Raw genomic sequence first — 20,233 nt, forward strand, 5'->3', positions numbered from 1 at the left:
ATATACACCTTTCTCTCTCTCTCTCTCTCATATATTTATATGAATGAATGGATAGGTGGACATGATGCTTATCTAAAAACGCATAATTTATTTATGCAAACTATTGGCTTGAAAATCGGTGTAATGTCCTTATTGCTTTGTACTACACCGGGAAAGCAGTATTCACATGTGCGGTCTCGATGCCTTCACACGCATTGCACAATAACGCATCTGTTTCCTTTCCAATACTTCTCCAAACCTGCCCACTAGTATCCGAAACACAGCGCAGAGCCTTCGACTCGATAGCTATCATCTATGCATTTCAAATAAGCACAACGAACAAGAAACGCTGCAACACCTTGCCATATCCCACAAGCATGCAGAAGTAAGCCATGCCACACAGATGCTACTCACATGTAGCAGTACTATATAAGTGTGTGTGATCTTGTGTCTACACGCACACACATGCATAGACAGCCCGTGTCAGTCCTATGCGATGCCTGGACCCCCCCCCACCCACCCCCGAAGTGTGGGTGTGGGTGTGGGTGTGGGTGTGTGTGTGAGTGAGTGGAGGGGGCTGCGGGTGAGGGGCGTGGCGCTGGCTGTGCCCGGTGTTGCACGCGGACCCGCGCAGGGAGAGCAGTCGCGCGCGGTGCCCGGAGCGCGAGCAGGCGTGTTTAAGAGGCTCGCGGGGGGGGGGCTGTGCCAGTTGAGCTCAGCAGTGCCAGGGCCAAGAGCAGCAGCCGCTGGAGCTACCGCATACCGGAGAAAACGCGCATTGGAGCTATTTCCTTCCAGACTGAGGATATAAGCAGCCCTGGATATCCCTCGCCTGGTGGCAAAGATGGACCCGCCGTCCCTGTCCTGGTGCTCTGTGTTCAGCATAGCGGTGTTGAGTGTGTGCGGCTCCGCGCTGGCAGCGAGCAACTGTGAGTCCATGCGTGCTTTGACATTAAACTAGCGATGGATGCTGTGCTTTTCTCTCTAGTGCCTAACTTTATGGTTAAAGACCTTTATGGTCTAATGTGCGAATTAACGTGCACGGCTATGCAGGTATGAAGTGGGGTTTTATTTGAATGAATGATGTACATGTGCTTGAAATATAACATCTTATCTTTGCAATAATACTAATTGTAATAATGCATCCATGTCTCTACTATAGAAGAAAAGCATATTATAAAAAATATAATAATAATAATAATAATAATAATAATAATAATAATAATAATAATTAAAAGCCAGTTCTTATGTTTGGCAACATGTGCATAATTCTGTTTTTTTGAAATGTCATACTTATACGAAACATTTAGCATGGTTAAATTTTTAAAAGGTATTTTATACCTAAAATATGATCACACAAACTTCGACCTTCATGCAAACGTTTATGCACATTATATTGCATTCATTTCCCGGAGATTAAGGATATGATAAATGGTGGAGGTGGTTATTGATCATTCTGAGTAGAAATTGATAGCCAAAAGTATTGCTGTAATTCTAATAATTGTATAAATAATCGTTTTTTTTCAGTTTAATGGAATGGTATGTGATTATACATCAATGTAACTTGAGGATAACAAACTCCCCGACAATGCTAGTTATATTTTTGCTCAGGCGAGTACAAGCTTGGGTATTTTTCAGACGTAAAGTAGAAACGTCGCTAGTCGATTACAGCCGCAAACCTGACGCTCTCCTGGTTTTTAGAGGATATAATTACATTCTCAGATCTCAAAGTGATGGAGAAAGAAGTCTGCCAGGAAGCACTGTGATATACGCCTATTAGTTAGAAGTAGTTACTGGTAAGAAAGTTTCTCGTTATACAAGTTCGACCTCATATAAGTGAAATTGTTATCTAGGTCGACACAACCGGTTGCAATTTATCAAGACGTTTTATATAAAAAGAAGAAAGAAAAATGATGCCTGGAAAGATTTCCAGCACAGAGTAAATACAGTAGTAGGGGTAGTAATAGTAATAATTGCAATAAGAGTAATAATAATCATTTATAATCAGTCTGTAGTAGGCAAATAGGCAGTCTTATTAACTGTTATCAAGGTTGTGTATGTGTGTGTGTATATACGCACAGAAAAAATGAGCCCTACCAAGTCTATTAACTGAATTATATCTGTGCCTTATCTTACACATTTCTTGTAAAACCAAATTGTCTTATATATGTATAAATAATGCTTATGGGACTATATAGAACTCTTTATTATCGGGGTTCAGTAGGCATAAACTATGCGAATGTAGTCATATGCAAATTTAACGTTTTATACAAATCAAGAACACTGTTCAATTTAGCAGGTAAGACGTTCATAAAAAAGTTAATATCCCAAGTGTTTATTTTCTCGTCACTAGAGGTCAGTGTTCTCCTATTAAAAACCTCTCTGCGATCGCAGTGTGTGTGTGTGTGTGTGTGTGTGTGTGTATATATATATATATATATATATATATCACACACACACACACACACACACACACACACACACACACACACACACTGCGATCGCAGAGAGGTTTTTAATAGGAGAACATATATATATATATATATATATATATATATATATATATATATATACACACACTGAGCTCTGTATTTGAATACATTTTGTAGAAAATCGACCTTAATGTAACAACGAAAAAGTGGAATTTAATACTACGACTAGTTATGATTTTGTAACAATACTGATTATCTTTAACAAACACATAATAAGCAAAATAATAAATGTTTCTCCACTTTATTGATAAAACAACTCATGCAGAGAATTTAAGACACAGACATGGATTTTTAATGAAATAGTTACCAATGTTCATACTTCAAGAAATGTTTGAGGCATAATATAATCATTTTATAATCATAATCTGAACTATATCATAGAAAAAGAGATTTCTAATGTTGTGCAAAATAATAAAAATATTATCCTCTTTGAATTACAGTGTTGTATATATGTAAAGTTGGTACAATTTTAATGGCAGTGATTGGGTGACAGAAGTGCCTGTCTTGCTCATATCTGGCTTACTGTGTGTTGTACTGGAGTTGAAAGAGGCAGCATGCAGTTATATTGTCATTCTTGTGCGCTACTGGCCTCTTGTAGTTGGACAGGAAAAGACGAAGGAGAAGCAGTCAAGTGTTAAAACCCACACAGCCTGTCTTCCAGCAATTCAGTTCAGAGTCAACATTTGTTTCCATGGGATGGTTTTAGTTGGTTTGTACATGATCCATTAACTCCACATGTGGCAGTCACATACGGTCTACAGCAGCACCCGTCGGCAAAGTACATGTGATTACTCTACTTTTCTCTATAGGCTAGGTCTATTCATTTACAGATACATTTGCGGAATTAAGTAGCATAGCTTTGATCTTGGACATCTGATATCATCTCAGAATCTGCATGTCTGTCTTCTGTCCACACTAATACCATCTCTTAATAAACTGATACACTTTTATTTTAGTTTCTAGACAAATTTGTTTATTGTACTAACTCCCAGAAAATATAGTCTGTAGAGTGCTTGCAGATGCCATCAATTAAATATTGTAACTAATGTTGCTGAATGCTGCTGATATATTAATAAAAAATCAGAGCATTTCGTGAAGCAATGCTCAACAGACCATTTAATATCCTCAAAAAGAAGTTGTGGTGATGTTCACGCCTGGGTAGGTTTGACTGTATTTGGGACTGATATTGTTGGGGGGTGGGGGGGCAGTGTTAGGAGGCAATTTTCTCAGTGTTTGTGCAAAGCTAAGTGAGAGCTTGTCCACTTCCTGTTTTTTTCCGATGCTATGCTTTAGAAGTACTGACATCTTTCTACAAGGGAGTGAAATCATTAGAAGCAGATTTTGTTGTGCTGCTGAAGAGAGGATCAAAAAGGAGACATTGTGCGCTGCTTCCAAAAGTCTGTTCACTAATATATTTCAGTCCTACTTAATTTCTTTCTCGCACTCAAATCCCATGGTTTTTAGAACATAGATACATCGAAATCTGAATCAGATCAAGCAAACATTATCAGAAAACATTGGCTTGAACGGAGAGCAAACATTTTATAGCACTTTATAGCGATTTCCCTGTTTTTCTTGAAGGGGCGCGATAACAGAAAACTGAATCCTGGCAAAATAATAATAGACAATTCAATAACAAATGTGATTTAAAGATTGAACCGAACCCATATGCACACTCACAGGATGCTTTTTCAAAATTACATTCACAGGCATATTTGAAATTAATTACAAACAAAAGAGGAAACCAGATTAATCCAATAGATGATCTCTGAGATGGGATAGAGCTATCAAAAAGGTCACCATTCACCATTAGTGTTATGTTTGTGTTTCCAAAAAGTAATTAAGTTTATTGTATTGTACTTGAGAGCGAGGGGGCCTGACAATTACACAATACAGCATGTCATTCCTGCTGCAATCCGCTATGGCTGTTAAGGAACCCATAATGAATTTCATGTCTACTTTTTAATTAACTTGGACATGATTTGTCCTTGGGTGAAACTGTGCTTCAGCCAAAGTCAGCTAGGCTAGTTTCACGTTTGTCAATGAGCCAGATCCCATTTATTTCTTTAACATAAATTCTGGTGTCATCATTGTAATTGATACATTTTCTTTTTGGTCTTGGTCTATTTAATTATTCCCTGTCCATCTTGTATTGTCGATTAATGTCACATCATATTGGTTTGTCATTCCTCGTTATAAATCGGCATATTGGGTCAGCCAAAGCTTTCTTTTTCTGGTATTTGTGCAGTTGTGAATCTTGCCATTGTGTTCAACATCGTCCTCTTTGTCTTGTTTACAAGAACGACTAAAATGGATATCGTATTGGAACAGAATTAGCTACAGCACCAGATATTTAAATTCATTGTTGCTGCAAGACATCTCTTAGACAAGTGACTAACTGCATCTTCTGGTATCATTAACTGTTCTCTGGCCTTTGGTGACGAAGCAAAGCTGTTTCCAAAGAAAGCCAAGCATGTATTGACTGTAAAAATGTACAAAGTCACCCTGGTAATGAAAAGTGACATCCAGATAGTGATGGAGGAAGGGGATTCTTTTCAAGGACAGCAAATTAATGCCTCCGTATTTACCTCGAAGAAACAAAAGGAATAACCAAAAATCCATCAACTGCTGTTGAAGCAACCGATGTCTTCGTGTCAGGCAACAGAGATGAATGGGAGCCAGAACCCCACGGTGGATTACATCTGCGTGTATGCTACCTGTGACTATAGATAACGAAGGGTGAAATTTTATCTCTGGTATCTCATCCAAGTGATTTGATCTGCTTCTTTGTGGCTTATAGTATTGAGTAAAGCCCTGCGTCATGCAAATTACAGATTGGTATGAGGTAGGCTCAGTTTATCTGGGAAACATCTGCAGCAGAGAATAGTTAACATAATACAGGCACTTTCAATGTAGTCAATTCATGCAAAATGCGATGTGGTGAGGCATATGTAGACCCTTGGCAAGTAGCTGTATCAGTGTACACAACGCTCCGCTTTAATCGGAGGAAGAGCTGTAATGGGGTAGATTATATAGTTTGCTTTTGTTTCTCCAGAGGAAATGTATGGATGTGATGAAGCATGGGATTCACTTGGTGACTTAACGCAAAGGCATTACCCTCTGGCTGTCATCTGAAAAGTTGGTGGGTGAATATGCTAAGATTATGCCTTCGTAAAGGCAGGGGAACATTCTTTGCACTATAAATGGGGTTATGCTTCCAAAAACATGTCTCCTTTTCTTGGCAGTTTGTACAGGTAGGAAGCAAACCTATTAAAAAGAAAAAAAGTGGAATTATATGTTCTGGTGTTGTAAAACTGATACTTTTATTGGATGGTGTACCTGTATAGGTAGAAATGCTTTTTTTTCCCCCAACTATATGTTTACTTTCCATATGTGTGTGCCATGCATAATGTTTACTTTTGATCATCACAAAATCAAATCATTTGAAGCAGCTCATGAGCTTTAAGTTTTGGAAATGCCCACTGAGATTCAAATCCTAATTTCTCAGATAGCCTTAGGGAAAAATACCTGTCCTAATGTAATACAGACCCCCTGTTTAAAAATAATTGAATTGAACACATTGTTCTTTTGTTTTAAGTGCTGTCAATTATACAAGAAATGACATGGAAATTCAGCCAGCACTGAATCATTGGAAAAGCCACCTCTAGTCATAACAGAATACAAGCGGTGTTGATAGAACCGGCACAGATACAGTGAAAAGGAAACAGGTTAAAGGAAAGGCTGTTCTGAAATGTCACAGTTTCTTATTATCTGACAGATGAATACAAGGTATCTTCCACTTGTGCTGGGTTTGACGTTTTCGAGTTAATAGCACGGTTCAGTGTTGTGCGATGGAGTCTAGAAAATATTTCCCTCAGAGCACAACAGATTTGAAAAATGTACCGTACTTTCAGACGGTAATTAGTGGTTTTTGTTTCCGAAAAAAAAGTAGTAGAGCTTATGAAGTGAGTATATTGTGCCGTGTGGATTCCAAGGAGAGGACCAAAGTGAAGCACCAAAGTTTTTAGGTTTGCTTCTTACTGATGTTTTCTCAGCTGCAGTCAAAAGCAGTGCTGGATTTCCAATTGAAGGAACACTGTGTTGAAATGTAAAGTCAAATGCAAAAGTATGTATTCTATTAACGATCTGAAATAAGGAATAATGCAGCATCATATTTGTCCAACTTGCAATACATGCTAGAGAACAGCATATTTCTCTATCATTAGAGATCCTTTCTTACTGAAACCTGTGTATCCTCACAGCCTGTAGTTTAACCATTACATATCCTGTAGCCCATTTTCCTGAAGTTAATTGCCATCTCCGCCAAGTACTAGTCTGAGGGTTCGCAGAATAGAATCCTATAGAGATGATGGTTTGAGTTTTAGTTAAACCATTATGCTGATTATCTGGAAATCACCTGTGAGAAATACAGCAATTTAAAGCAAAACATATATAGTATACAATAATGTAATTAAACTGTAAAAAAAAATTGCATCCATAATCAGCATTTATGTATAATTCAATTTGAAACAGGCTGAAAGTCATTGACGCAAAACATTTGTTGTTCCTCCAACTTTTCTATAGATAATCACAAAGTGTTATTGTTCATTTCCAAGCCAAGATGAATGTGTGAACACCAAGCCCATTACATTCACAATGGGCAGGACTGGAGAGTTAAATGAAGATATCAAAATGCAAACAAGATGAATGTTATACAGACACATTCAGCATTCTTAGCAGCACTTCAAATTTAATTGGTGCCAAGTAAAACAGACATAAATAGGATGCTACACAGATGTGGGAGACCACACAGAAATCTGTAAAAGCAAGAATAACCGAACATTCAATATGGCTGTACAAATGTGGGACAATCAACTAAAGTCCAGCAGAATGATTAGGCCAAATCTGTCACATAATTAAATCGAGAGCACCGGAGCCCAAACAAGCTGGGTTCGTGTGAAGGTACAGTAAGACTCAAGACTCCTCATGAGGAAGAACATCTCAAAATATACAAACGCAAGCCAGATCCATACTTAGCAACAAAAGACTGATGAAAAATGTAGCCTACAGAATGTCTTGCCTTCCAGGAGATACATAGAATACACACTTGACCGTAACCACTTTCAAAGTGAGCAGTTCCATGCTGGTTAGGACTTGCTTCTGATTGTCAAGGATTACAAGTGTTCGTGTGATTGAAGGAACCTTAAATGTAGGGGGAAGTACTTGACAAGTTACGATATTGACAGAAACGATACCAGCAGGGTTTAGGCTAATTGTCTGTAGTTTCCAAACTATCCGAAGCGCATAGCAAAGACAGCAGCAGAAGATCTGAAGAGCAGCAGAGGGATCGATGCGCTAAATCGGCTGTGGAAATCACCTAACCTGAATCCAATCGCAATGTAATGTGATGGTGGATCTGAAGAAAAACATGGCGGCCACAAGCCTGTTGCTGTAAGCCATGTGTTATGTTAGTAATTGCAATGTATTTTTGTTAAGAAGAACCAACACACAAAAAACAAAACTGAAGAAAACAACAAAATGCAATATATGCAAAATTGTTACTGTATTGTTTTGTAAATGTACTAGAATCATGTTATTTTGATCGTCAATACACGGCTTACACCTTATATTGTACAGTTGTTCAGAAGAAGGAATTAGTGTGATTTTGTCTTTGACCGTAAAACATTATAGACTAATTTAATTCTAGGGAAGTGACATTATATAATTGGATTAGACATGCTTCTAAGGAAATCTTTCTGAAAAATGTATCACTTAGGATGGTATCTAAGCATTAGTGAGGGCTGTGATTTAACATTTTTATAACATTTGTAAATGGGACACTTTATTAGCACAATGTTTTACTTTTCCATATGCAAAAGTCATTTGAAAGTGTTCTTACTGTGTTTTAATAATTTATCTACAAGTCTTTATAAATATTCCATAACTTCATTATGAATCATCCAATTAACATTTTTACAACATTCATAAAACATCACAGGGCACCTTAATATAATGTGTTACCAGATAAGGTAGTATATTTATAAATTAACACACACATAACACCTTATAATTCATACATTTTAGCTCTATTATCGCTGACTATCAATCAGGATGGGAAGATTAAGCAGCGGTCTAGAAAAATACAACCTGGTGACTGTCCAAAAACGATCTCATCGCAGACTGAAAATAAAATGAAATACAATACAAATTGAATGAATAAATTAGAAAGTGACGTGTTGCTAATGATTTAAATAGGCCTTGAACATTTTTTTGTAATTTTGTCCCAGCAATGCTATTAGATGCTTAGCACTTTACAGTAATAAACCTTGATCAATGATGTTAAAAAGTAATACCTTGGGTAAAAAGCATCATAATTAGAAGAATATAGGTTTGGTGATTTTACAGGCTGGATTGATGTTCAACATTACAACAGTACAACTGAGCGTTATTATAGTAATTATAGTGACAATTCTGGGTTTCATAAAAATAATACTGTTTCCCAATTTTTTTTACCCCCCTTCCTAGGATATGTATTGTAGCTCAGACATTTGTATGTGAATATCATTTTTATGTTTCATACTGTATTTCAATCCAAAACGTCGTGCATGCATATTTCCGCTGTCAGAGATCTAAGTGCCTGATAAGTAGAACGAGCCACAAAATATCCATGTCAGTACAGTTCAGCACTTCCATTAACGCCTCTACTGTACGTTGTGTAGTATCTGAAACCAAAGCAATTCCCTTCTGGGAAATGGGTTTGTGCAGCATGTGTTAGCTATATTGTCCCCACAATCATTGTTGTTCTCCTTTTTATTACCTTGTTAAATACCTCTTTTTCGCATCTGCATAATTATTAAACCCATTATCTAGTGCAACCATTGATTGCTTGTTTAATGAGCTGGCTTCCATTGGAAAGGAACAAAAAGAGGCTGTGTAATGTTATAAAGAAACTTTCGACTAAGCAATACATTATTATTAGTTTTTGAGATGTGTGTTCTTTGTGTTTATTTTGGAATTATAGACTTTGTGAGACAGCACAGTGAGGAATGTACTCCCATGATTTATTGCTACAGTGTATAATAAATATAAGCACATCTGAAATGGGTATAGGAGGAATGGTTGTTTAGGAGATAAAGTTTAAGGTGGAGACTGTGGGAAAGCATTTCTCAACATCTTTAGCATGTAGACCTGGCACTGCAATGACTGATACTTTTGTCTATCAACTCATCTTGTATGTAGTCTTATATCTTGTATGTACGGTTGATATTCCTAGCTGTATGCATCTAATACCTGATTGAAACAGTAGTCAGTCTTGACTTCCTGTCCATTTTTTAAATGGGAAAGCATACAATGTTCCCTACCTGTCTTAAACTCATGCTGCCCATGTTATCTGCCTTTTACAAGAAAAGAAAATACATGCTTTGTGTGCAAGGTAATAGGACTTGGCTTTGTTGCCGGTGGCTGTAAATGGAAAAGGAAAAGAAGAAAACTACAGCAGAAATTTGCTTAGCAGGTGAGTTATACTTGATGAACTGGGGATTTTTGGAAAAAATATCATAGTTGTTTGCCACACAATTTACTTACTTATTCAGTAAGGTTAGGAATGTCAATAAAGGTTAGTATGTGTACTTCATCTGAGTGTATACTTGGTAGAACCACCTTTGACCGCAATTACAGCTGTGAGTCTTTTGGGGTAAGCCTTTACCAGGCTTGCACATCTGGATTTTGAAATATTCGCCCATTCGTCTTGACAGATGTGTTCAAGGTCTCTCAAGTTGCTTGGGGATCACTTATGGACAGCAGTTTCAAGTCTTTCTACAGATTCAGGAGTCAGGACTTTGACTGGCCAATCAGACATTCACTTTCTTATTCTTTAGCTGCTCCAGTGTAGCTTTGGCCTTGTGATCATTGTCCTTTCTTTGCTGGTTTTCCTTTAGTATTTGACTCTACTTTGCTTCATCCAGTTTTTCTTCAATGCTAATAAGCTTCCCAGTCCCTGCTGAGGTGAAGCATCCCCATAGTATGATGCTGCCACCAGCAGGCTTGACTTTAGAGATGCTTATCTCACAGGGATATTTAAATACTTTTTCAAAAGATGTTTTTTTGCACCTCTCTCCTGATCTGTGCCTTTCAAGGTGTTAACCCTGACTTGCATTGAAAGGAACCTCACAGAGACAGGTGTTTTCATACTGACCTCATGGCAACCAATATTATTGCACACAGACAGAGACCATGCAATTAGCTACATGGCTTAGGTCATTTTATGCACCTGAATTAATGGGAGAAAAACTAAAATTACTTTGATCTGAAACCAAACAAATCAGTGCATTCTGTGAAGTAGTATTAACTTATGGAAGTGAGAAATGGACATTGAGATGCTTTGGGGTATCAGTAGTATACATGTAGTGTAATTTACAATATAGTGCTAACTGTTAGATTAATACCAGGATAACGAAAACAAATACATTTTTGTTGTTGTTTCTGATTGGCCTATGCTTTATAAAGTTAGTATGGCTTCATGCGCCTAGTTGGGTATGATTGTTTACAGTTTAGGATATGCTAGTTTATGGCATCTCCTAATGGTTATCACATGGTATTTTTAAACTTTTGTGTGGGTCTCACTATTTCCTGGGTTTTGATCCATATTAATGTACAGTTCGCAGATGTGGGTGATCACATTGTGAAGGCTCCTCTGTGTCTTAACCCTAATAAATATGTCCCCCACAGATTCCCTTTTCAGTAAAAAAAAACAACAACAGCAAGCTTTGAGTTACATTAACATTGTTTGTCTTTCATCCTAGACACTGTAATAAAGGAGGTCCAATGTACAATGAAAACAAAAACACTGCTACTTTAAAGCTTGCTGTAATTATATATGCCCCATTTCTCCTTTTGCTCTGTAATTATTTTGGACATTGTGTTCCCACTTTAACTTCTACAGAAGGGCATTGTGAATGTATCTTGATACGTTGACTGGAAGGAAATTAGTCTTTAAGAGACTTGAAGTATAGTTTGAATTACATCTTCGCTGTTCGTCTTTCTTAGCTTAATTCAAGCATTCCCAAAAAATAAAATACAAATAGCCTGTCAACAGAGACTTGCTCATTACAATTATGTTTCATGCCTACAAATGTAATGTTCCCTTTCAGATGCATTGTATGCTAAATTAACAAACAAAACCACTGCTTGGTCATGCAGAATGTATGGCTTGGAAAGTTAGAAAGTCTCTTGATGCATACAGCGTCTAGAAATATATATTAAGAAATACATATATGCATTGATTTCAGAAATCAAAGAGCAATGATGACACAAAGTTGAGCTTCTGCACTTTAAAACGCTTTCTTTATCGAGGCCTCGGATTCATTTGCCATTTATATCCCTTCCCCAAGGAATGTATATAATCTATTTTTAATAAGGTAATAAAATAAATGAATAGGCCTCAGCAGGGGCTCTTTGAATGTTATCATTTGGAGTTGCAAGAGCCTGTTGCCTGTTTGGATATTTGTTCTAGTCTTGAGTGCATGTAGGATTATCACCCCCCCTGCAATTTTGTGTAGATTATGAATGTCTGACCTGTCACTGTTGATTAACATGAATTCAGCTTCATCCCACGTTATCCCCAAACCCTTCATTCTGTCTAAACTGTGTGCACAATACATCCAAGAAGGTTGAATATCTAATCCTTTGCATGTTTTTTTTGTTTGTTTATGTATTTGAATCCTTGGAATCATTAAAGAGAGGTCTGAACTATTGTGAGCATTGTATTATTACTTGGTAACATTACAGTCATTAGGAGCAATGTGGTGTTCTTTGTAGTTTTTTTTCTGCCATCTTAGTCTTATCTAACAGCTGAAGAAACCATGGCATGGCACGTTTTCTCCCAAAGCAATGCTCTGGCAGAGATATGTCTGAAGCAGTTACAGCCCACAGCTCTTTAATCTATGCTGCATATCATATGCTGCTGTATTGATCCCATCAAAGGCATTAAATGATTCCTTTAAACCTCGGCTTTCCATCAATACCCATGCAATGTTAGACTGAAGCTGAGAGAAGGTGCATTCTGCAAATATTCGGTAACTGAAACCTTTAGAAGAGATTCACTGCATGACTCATCTTTTTTCAGTGACTCTCACCCAGGTCTGCAGAGCTTTGTTGTTTATGTATTTTTGGTGCTGGTGTCTATTTTGTTTGGCTATTTTCAAACTGCATGAACAAAACCCACTATTTTATTAAGAATATAATCATGTTAAAAAGAACCAAAAATGTAAAATAATCAAATAAACATCAACATGCTCAGTTTTCATGCTTTCAAGACAGATATTGATTTTATTTACAGTTTAATCCAGGATGTTGATAACCAGCACAAAGCAAACCATGCATTTTGCTTATTTTCATTTTCTGTCAGAGGATTTACGACGTCCCCCCTGTGATTGATGTTTCTTGACATTGCATGACCTGTCATTTGCAGATGATTGAAGTATGTTTACTCAACATAGTTTGATAATATTTGATTAGAAAGCACTGCTGCCAAAGCACTTTTGAAAATATGGGAAATTTTAAATATTCATAACACCAATTGGGAATGAACTGACGGGCTTTTACAAAGTTTTAGTCTCTGGGCATATCATCCTGTCAAAAGCAAATAAAACAAACAAACCATAACTGATTTAAAACATCGCATAGGCAACATATATAATTATCAAATCTTTGATGATTTATTGATTTTAAGAAATATGCCCAGTTTAACATATTGCTGAGTTAGAAAAGCAGTTTTAGCAACTATGATTTGTATGATTGAGAGGAAAAGTGAATACAGAATTTATATACAAGCTCAGAACTCAGTATTGTTAATCATAACATTTTCAAAATAATGTCAAAGTGATGTCATATTATATTGATAAATGATACAGACATTAAAACTATGAGGAGTAGCTCATACAGTATTTGATCCCCTGCTGATTTTGTACGTTTGCCCACTGACAAAGAAATGATCAGTCTATAATTTTAATGGTAGGTGTATTTTAACAGTGAGACACAGAATAACAACAAAAAAATCCAGAAAAACGCATTTCAAAAAAGTTATAAATTGATTTGCATGTTAATGAGTGAAATAAGTATTTGATCCCCTATCAAACAGCAAGATTTCTGGCTCCCAGGTGTCTTTTATACAGGTAACGAGCTGAGATTATGAGCACTCTCTTAAAGGGAGTGCTCCTAATCTCAGCTCGTTACCTGTATAAAAGACACCTGTCCACAGAAGCAATCAATCAATCAGATTCCAAACTCACCACCATGGCCAAGACAAAAGAGCTGTCCAAGGATGTCAGGGACAAGATTGTAGACCTACACAAGGCTGGAATGGGCTACAAGACCATTCCCAAGCAGCTTGGTGAGAAGGTGACAACAGCTGGTGAAATTATTCGTAAATGGAAGAAACACAAAATAACTGTCAGTCTCCCGCGGTCTGGAGATCCATGGAAGATCTCACCTCGTGGAGTTTCAATGATCATGAGAATGGTGAGGAATCAGCCCAGAACTACACGGGAGGATCTTGTTAATGATCTCAAGGCAGCTGGGACCATAGTCACCAAGAAAACAATTGGTAACACACTACGCCGTGAAGGACTGAAATCCTGCAGCGCCCGCAAGATCCCCCTGCTCAAGAAAGCACATGTACAGGCCCGTCTGAAGTTTGCCAATGAACATCTGAATGATTCAGAGGAGAACTGGGTGAAAGTGTTGTGGTCAGATGAGACCAAAATCAAGCTCTTTGGCATCAACTCAACTCACCGTGTTTGGAGGAGGAGGAATGCTGCCTATGACCCAAAGAACACCATCCCCACCGTCAAACATGGAGGTGGAAACATTATGCTTTGGGGGTGTTTTTCTGCTAAGGGGACAGGACAACTGCACCTCATCAAAGGGACGATGGACGGGGCCATGTACCATCAAATCTTGGGTGAGAACCTCCTTCCCCCAGCCAGGGCATTGAAAATGGGTCGTGGATGGGTATTCCAGCATGACAATGACCCAAAACACACAGCCAAGGCAACAAAGGAGTGGTTCAAGAAGAAGCACATTAAGGTCCTGGAGTGGCCTAGCCAGTCTCCAGACCTTAATCCAATAGAAAATCTGTGGAGGGAGCTGAAGGTTCGAGTTGCCAAACGTCAGCCTCGAAACCTTAATGACTTGGAGAGGATCTGCAAAGAGGAGTGGGACAAAATCCCTCCTGAGATGTGTGCAAACCTGGTGGCCAACTACAAGAAATGTCTGACCTCTGTGATTGCCAACAAGGGTTTTGCCACCAAGTACTAAGTCGAAGGGGTCAAATACTTATTTCCCTCATTAACATGCAAATCAATTTATAACTTTTTTTAAATGTGTTTTTCTGGATTTCTTTTGTTTTTATTCTGTCTCTCACTGTTAAAATACACCTACCATTAAAATTATAGACTGATCATTTCTTTGCCAGTGGGCTAACGTACAAAATCAGCAGGGGATCAAATACTTTCTTCCCTCACTGTATTCATATGAATGCAGGGAAGAAAGACGTACAGAACAAAGGTTTCATTTTTTCATTTGTTTGTATTAAAGATTGTACATTCAGAGACCCCAGTGAAGGCCACATTTTGTCCCTGTTAAAATATGTGCACATGCTTAAAGTTTTGTAAGTTTTGTTGATGAAAAGAGTCCACTTAATTGTATTTCCCTATGGAAGACAGATGGATGATACATAGAAATATTTGAAGGATACAGCACATGTTTTAAGCATAAGTCGGTGATTAAAATGTGCAAGTCTTTGGGATCCCTGTGGTCCCGGTCGCAAAAATAGGTATTCTAATTAAGAACAAAAGACATGTAAAACCAAGCGATAGTTATATTTATATATTGATATATGTGTTTATAAAGAATTAAATGAATAGCTTAGTGCGGAATGTGAATTAAGGTTTAAGAAGCAGTTGCACCAGGATTTGTTGATGTAGTCGCTGTGTGTGTATGAATATATATATTTGTAGTAACACTTATACAAATTGATTGATGAAATGCACCAATGAGGATGATGCCTTGATTATTTTAATCAACAAATTGTATGCAAATATGTGTTGCACTGCATTTTTCAAGGAGAGGCATGCAATAGATCATTTAGTGCCAATGCAGTGCTAAACATTTTCATTTTCTGCATGTTAGTCATGCTTATTGCAGGGCATGTATGTATGTAAGTAAGTCTCTAACCATGAGAAACCCATGTCTGTTTGTTAAGGATGATAATTACTCCCCCACCTTAAGCCGCACAGTACAAATTGAAGTGTGGTCTTCGGTCAGCTTTATACGAATGAGGCCAATCACTGAAGCAGAACCCAAATGGCCTCTGTTTAAGAGGTTGCATCAGTCAGACGATTAAGCATGCAAATATTTCTCATTTCCATAATTAAACTAATTCTAATTAAAACCTTAGTGCACCCATTTTTTACTAAAGTAAATAAATATGTTCACTGACAGTCTTGGAATTAATCTGCAGCTTCAACACCTTGCACTTTGGCACAGATGTAGTATTCAGTTCAGCTGTGGATAGTTTGGAGGATAACATTATGCTAATACAGCTACTGCTACTTTATTGTTCTTGATTCTATTAAAACACAGCAACTTTAAGTAGTTTATTAGAAGTAGTATTTCCTGCTGTTGTGTTTCATTCATGTTGATAAATATTGTATTTGTTTAAATGTATTACTTTTCAATCTGCACATCTACGTTTTTTGTTAGAAAGCACACAAGCCCAGCACTAAATTAATAGGGTGCCGTGTGTCTATCATTTAGTCGACCCATTCAAACAGCTGCAAAAAATCATGAGGAAATAAAATTTCAGAAACAAATGAAACAATGAGGATCAGACCGTTTTTCATCAGTGTATTGCCTGAACAACTCTGTGTTGCTGTGTACCATGTCCTTCCATGTATTCTAGCCTCCATGGACATACGCCTACATGGTGGACACATTCAGCAATCTCGATGGGAACATGTACCTTGTGGTTCTCTCTTTGTGTGTGACATAAAACAGTACAATTTTCACAATGCAATTCCTGGAACAGGCCAACTTATGTTATACACACCCTGCGAATTTCACATATGTGATGAGGAGGCATACCCCCTGTGCCTATTCCTCATGCCTTTGCCAAAGTGTTTTGTTGTTCAAATACCCAGATAAGTATATATATTTTTTTTACCAGCTGACTGCATACATCCTCACTGCTGTTTAATGTGTGTGCTTGCTCAAGGCCTTCTTCCGCATGCCCAGAAGAGCTTTTTGAGAACTCACAGAGTTGGATAGATTGTCTGAACTGCACAGCTAACTGTTTAATACATTAATTCATTCTGCTTCTTGCATGATGCATGGCCCCTTTTTCAAGAGATTTTAGATATGAACCTTTACATACCTTACAATATTTAATGCCCTGTTGTTGTGTGGGTTTTGTGACTCATTCCAGTTGTGGAAGATTTATAATAATGTGAATGAACTGCTAAACATGTAGAACATTGTCATTTCTGTTACAAATCCCTTTCCTCTTCCATTAATTACAACTCTGAAGGATGCAATGACAAAGATGAAGAAAAACAAGTCTGTATCATCTGAACACTTGATTTGGAGAGGTAGTAGGAGTAAGGTATTTAAATGTTTTATCCAGGTTGACTTACATGTTTATAAGAGGCTAAAATAGGATCATAATTAAAATCCATCTACGCCTTATGGTGAATACAATTACAGTCTGCAGGTGTAAACTTAAGAGATGCATCTGAAAGAGGCATTGAAGGGTTGTAATACACTGAGCAGTTCTAAACTTATTTGAAGAAAAACAGCTGGCCATTTCTTTAGTTGACTTTCTTGCCAAACAGAATAATGCAGTCTACTTGTAATTATATTGTAATTACATTGTAATTACCAAGGGATCCAATGGGTGTGACATCATCCAAATCAGTCAACATTATATTAAAATTGAAGGAGGTGGTGGATTCATATCAAAGGCACCAAAGGGAGTTAGTGCAGCTGGGGTCAGTGTGGAAGGATGGAAAATGGTAGGGGTAGTGTATACACCCAACAAAGTAAAGTTATAAATGGTAGTCTTGGATGCATACAAATTTGCTGTTTTATTTTACAGCTGGTATTTAATTTACACTGACACGATTCCAAAGGAAAAGCAAAAGTAAAGCCTTAATCATATTATTTAAAAAAGCCTTGTGTTTTGTGAAGGGAGGACATTTTTGGCTTCAGAACATCAGTACGAATATATTGGGGTCGGTGTTTTTGGGATTGAAAGTTAGGATCCCAATTAGTCAGTGATGTCTCGCTGAGATGTGAGGGTAATGATCTAAATAATGAGATTGGAAAAGCAGTCAAGTGTAAGAGATGGTGGCAGGGTGTCACTTTCCTTCTTCACGAGGATAATGACCGAGTTGTTTTAAACTGCAGACAAATGCAGAAATTATACAAATTGCAGATTTATATAAATGAGTGCCATCCGTCTAATTTATTTCTGTATATCCTTGGTGTTTATTAAATGTGTTAGGTCCCATCTCACATAGTAGAGCAATCAAGGGAGGAAGAAAAATAAATAAAACAAATGTGTATGACAGTGTAAGGTGGTGGTAAATGGTGGACATATAGGATTATCTGGAAATACTGCTGTGTGATTGGCTGGTTTCTCATAAATTATTTATAATCTTGAAAACAAACCAATGTCAGGTCTGGATATGCACCAAAATGTGAAATGCAATAAAGATAATAATCTCCAATTCATCAGTTAATCTGTAATATATGTAATATTGTACAGATCCTATCACCAAAGATGGATCTGACTATTCCACAAAGGAAGCCTAATTTGAATGCCTTTTTAAGCTCTTAAATTCATTGTCCAGTGTGGCTCACCTGCTTGAATAAAAGACAGAATAAAAGACTTTCCAAGCATTAAAAAACAAACAAAATCATGCAATTGAGAAATCTACCTCCCAGTTGGTGGTGTATTTACATCTGATTTACCTTATCAGAGATGTTCTCTCTCTCTATTTTTAAGAGGTATGCAAATAATATTTCTCCTCAGTACAGTAAGCCATCTGTTCATACTATTTTGAAGATTTCGAGATTCATCAAAGACAATACTTTCTGATTGAACCATGAATAATGATTGTCAACTACTATTAGTATAAAATTGGCATAGAAATGTACATACTGTGAAACCGCATCAGAAAATTACTAACTTTAAAGAGTAACTGCATTGTGTATAAATGAGAAAGCAATTAAGATATAATTAAAAATATTATCAGAATTCAATGCAATTTGTTTGTAGTTTTTATTTACATTGTACTTAGAGTTGGCCAGGTTTTGTTATAGAAAGGCAACACAGATTGATGCAAAAGAATAAGTCTCTGAAAGTAATACAACTGATTTTCATAGTGATGGAATACATTTCTTGTAGATGTATGCATATGGATGACGATCTTTCAGTGACAGCATCCAAAACCCCCACCCCCCAAAGAAAAATAACTATATAATACAAACATTCATTAACCTAATTACCTTTTAGTCAGTTCCATAGGCAAGCAAACCACATCATACTAGACCTGTAATTTTAATTGAACCACTCAGACATGACCTAGATTACAGCTTGTTGGGCAAACTGCATACATCAGGGAAAGGATACACATTTTCTGCTGTAGTTTGAGGGGAAATAGTTTGCCTTGCTGCACCTGATGCAAATAGCTATCATCCTGATGAAGTCTGGATGCTTTCTGAGTCTGTTTACAGTGGGCATGGGTTTAGTATGCTCTCCTTTGCTTTGGCCTTGTCCCTTTTCACCTGAGTTACCTTTCTGGTTTTCACTGAAACAAGATTAAAGAAAAACAATACACACAAGTACCTAAAAAAACATGTTCCTTTCAGTGTTATTTTGAATGACTGCTTATCTATCAGTCTAAATTCTTTGGAGAAAAGGGTCTGAATTCCAATGAAGGACAGATATGCATCAATGAGAATATATTCAGCCTGAGTTATGTAATTACAGCACTGTCCTGGAGAAATCTGTGTGCGTTTGTTGTCAGTGTCAAGGGTACAATACTCAGACCTTTTCCACATGCTCTGTTTAACCGATCCAGAGAAGCCTTTCAATATTTCAGTGGGTAAGCGTGTTTAATTCTGCAGCTCTGAATGGAGCATTTTTAAGTGAACTGAATACTCACAGTGGATTAAACCATGTGGGGGGGGTACAGGTTGTGCAGAAAAGGTGCCATCTGTGAATTCCAACACTATCTTTTACTGCTGTTTTCCAAATAATTTCCATTATTGTGCATTAACCGACCCGATTCAAAGTCTACACACAAAAGTCAAAAGTCGGCTCATTCGTTGTGCTGTAGCTATGTGGGTTAGCCCATTATGCTCTCTTACTCACTTTGTTGATTTTGCTTTATTTCTGCCGTGGTAAAAACGTACACTTAGCATAAGCAATTAAATTGACGATTTGTTATATCATATATCAAGTCATAGTGTGAGTCCTTCTTGGAAGCCTAGTGTTTAAAATATGCCTGTTAATTGTTTCTTCCTGGACAATTAATTTATTGGCAGCACCTCGATACATAAACCAAAATGAAATGTTGAGGTAGTAATCGCATGGTTACTCATAACTGTTGTAAATAAGCTGTGTAGCCTTTTTGGCTTTGTGAAGTGGCACTGTAAAGAGGGATTTAGAAGCCATTAATCCATACCATTATGGGGTTTCT

At 37.2% G+C, this 20,233-nt stretch overlaps 1 protein-coding gene across 1 annotated transcript in view; it reads left to right on the plus strand.

Moving 5' to 3' along the window:
- The first annotated feature begins 660 nt into the window (after positions 1 to 660).
- The window catches only part of LOC136711176 (contactin-associated protein-like 5), a 129,747-nt gene continuing 110,174 nt past the window's right edge, over positions 661 to 20,233 (plus strand). Inside the window, exon 1 of the mRNA XM_066687235.1 lies at positions 661 to 908. Coding sequence (XP_066543332.1) covers positions 824 to 908 — 85 coding nt within the window. The 5' untranslated portion in view covers positions 661 to 823. The remainder of the gene's footprint in view (positions 909 to 20,233) is intronic.

This window comes from Amia ocellicauda, chromosome 16, assembly GCF_036373705.1.
Source record: "Amia ocellicauda isolate fAmiCal2 chromosome 16, fAmiCal2.hap1, whole genome shotgun sequence".
NCBI lineage: Eukaryota > Metazoa > Chordata > Actinopteri > Amiiformes > Amiidae > Amia > Amia ocellicauda.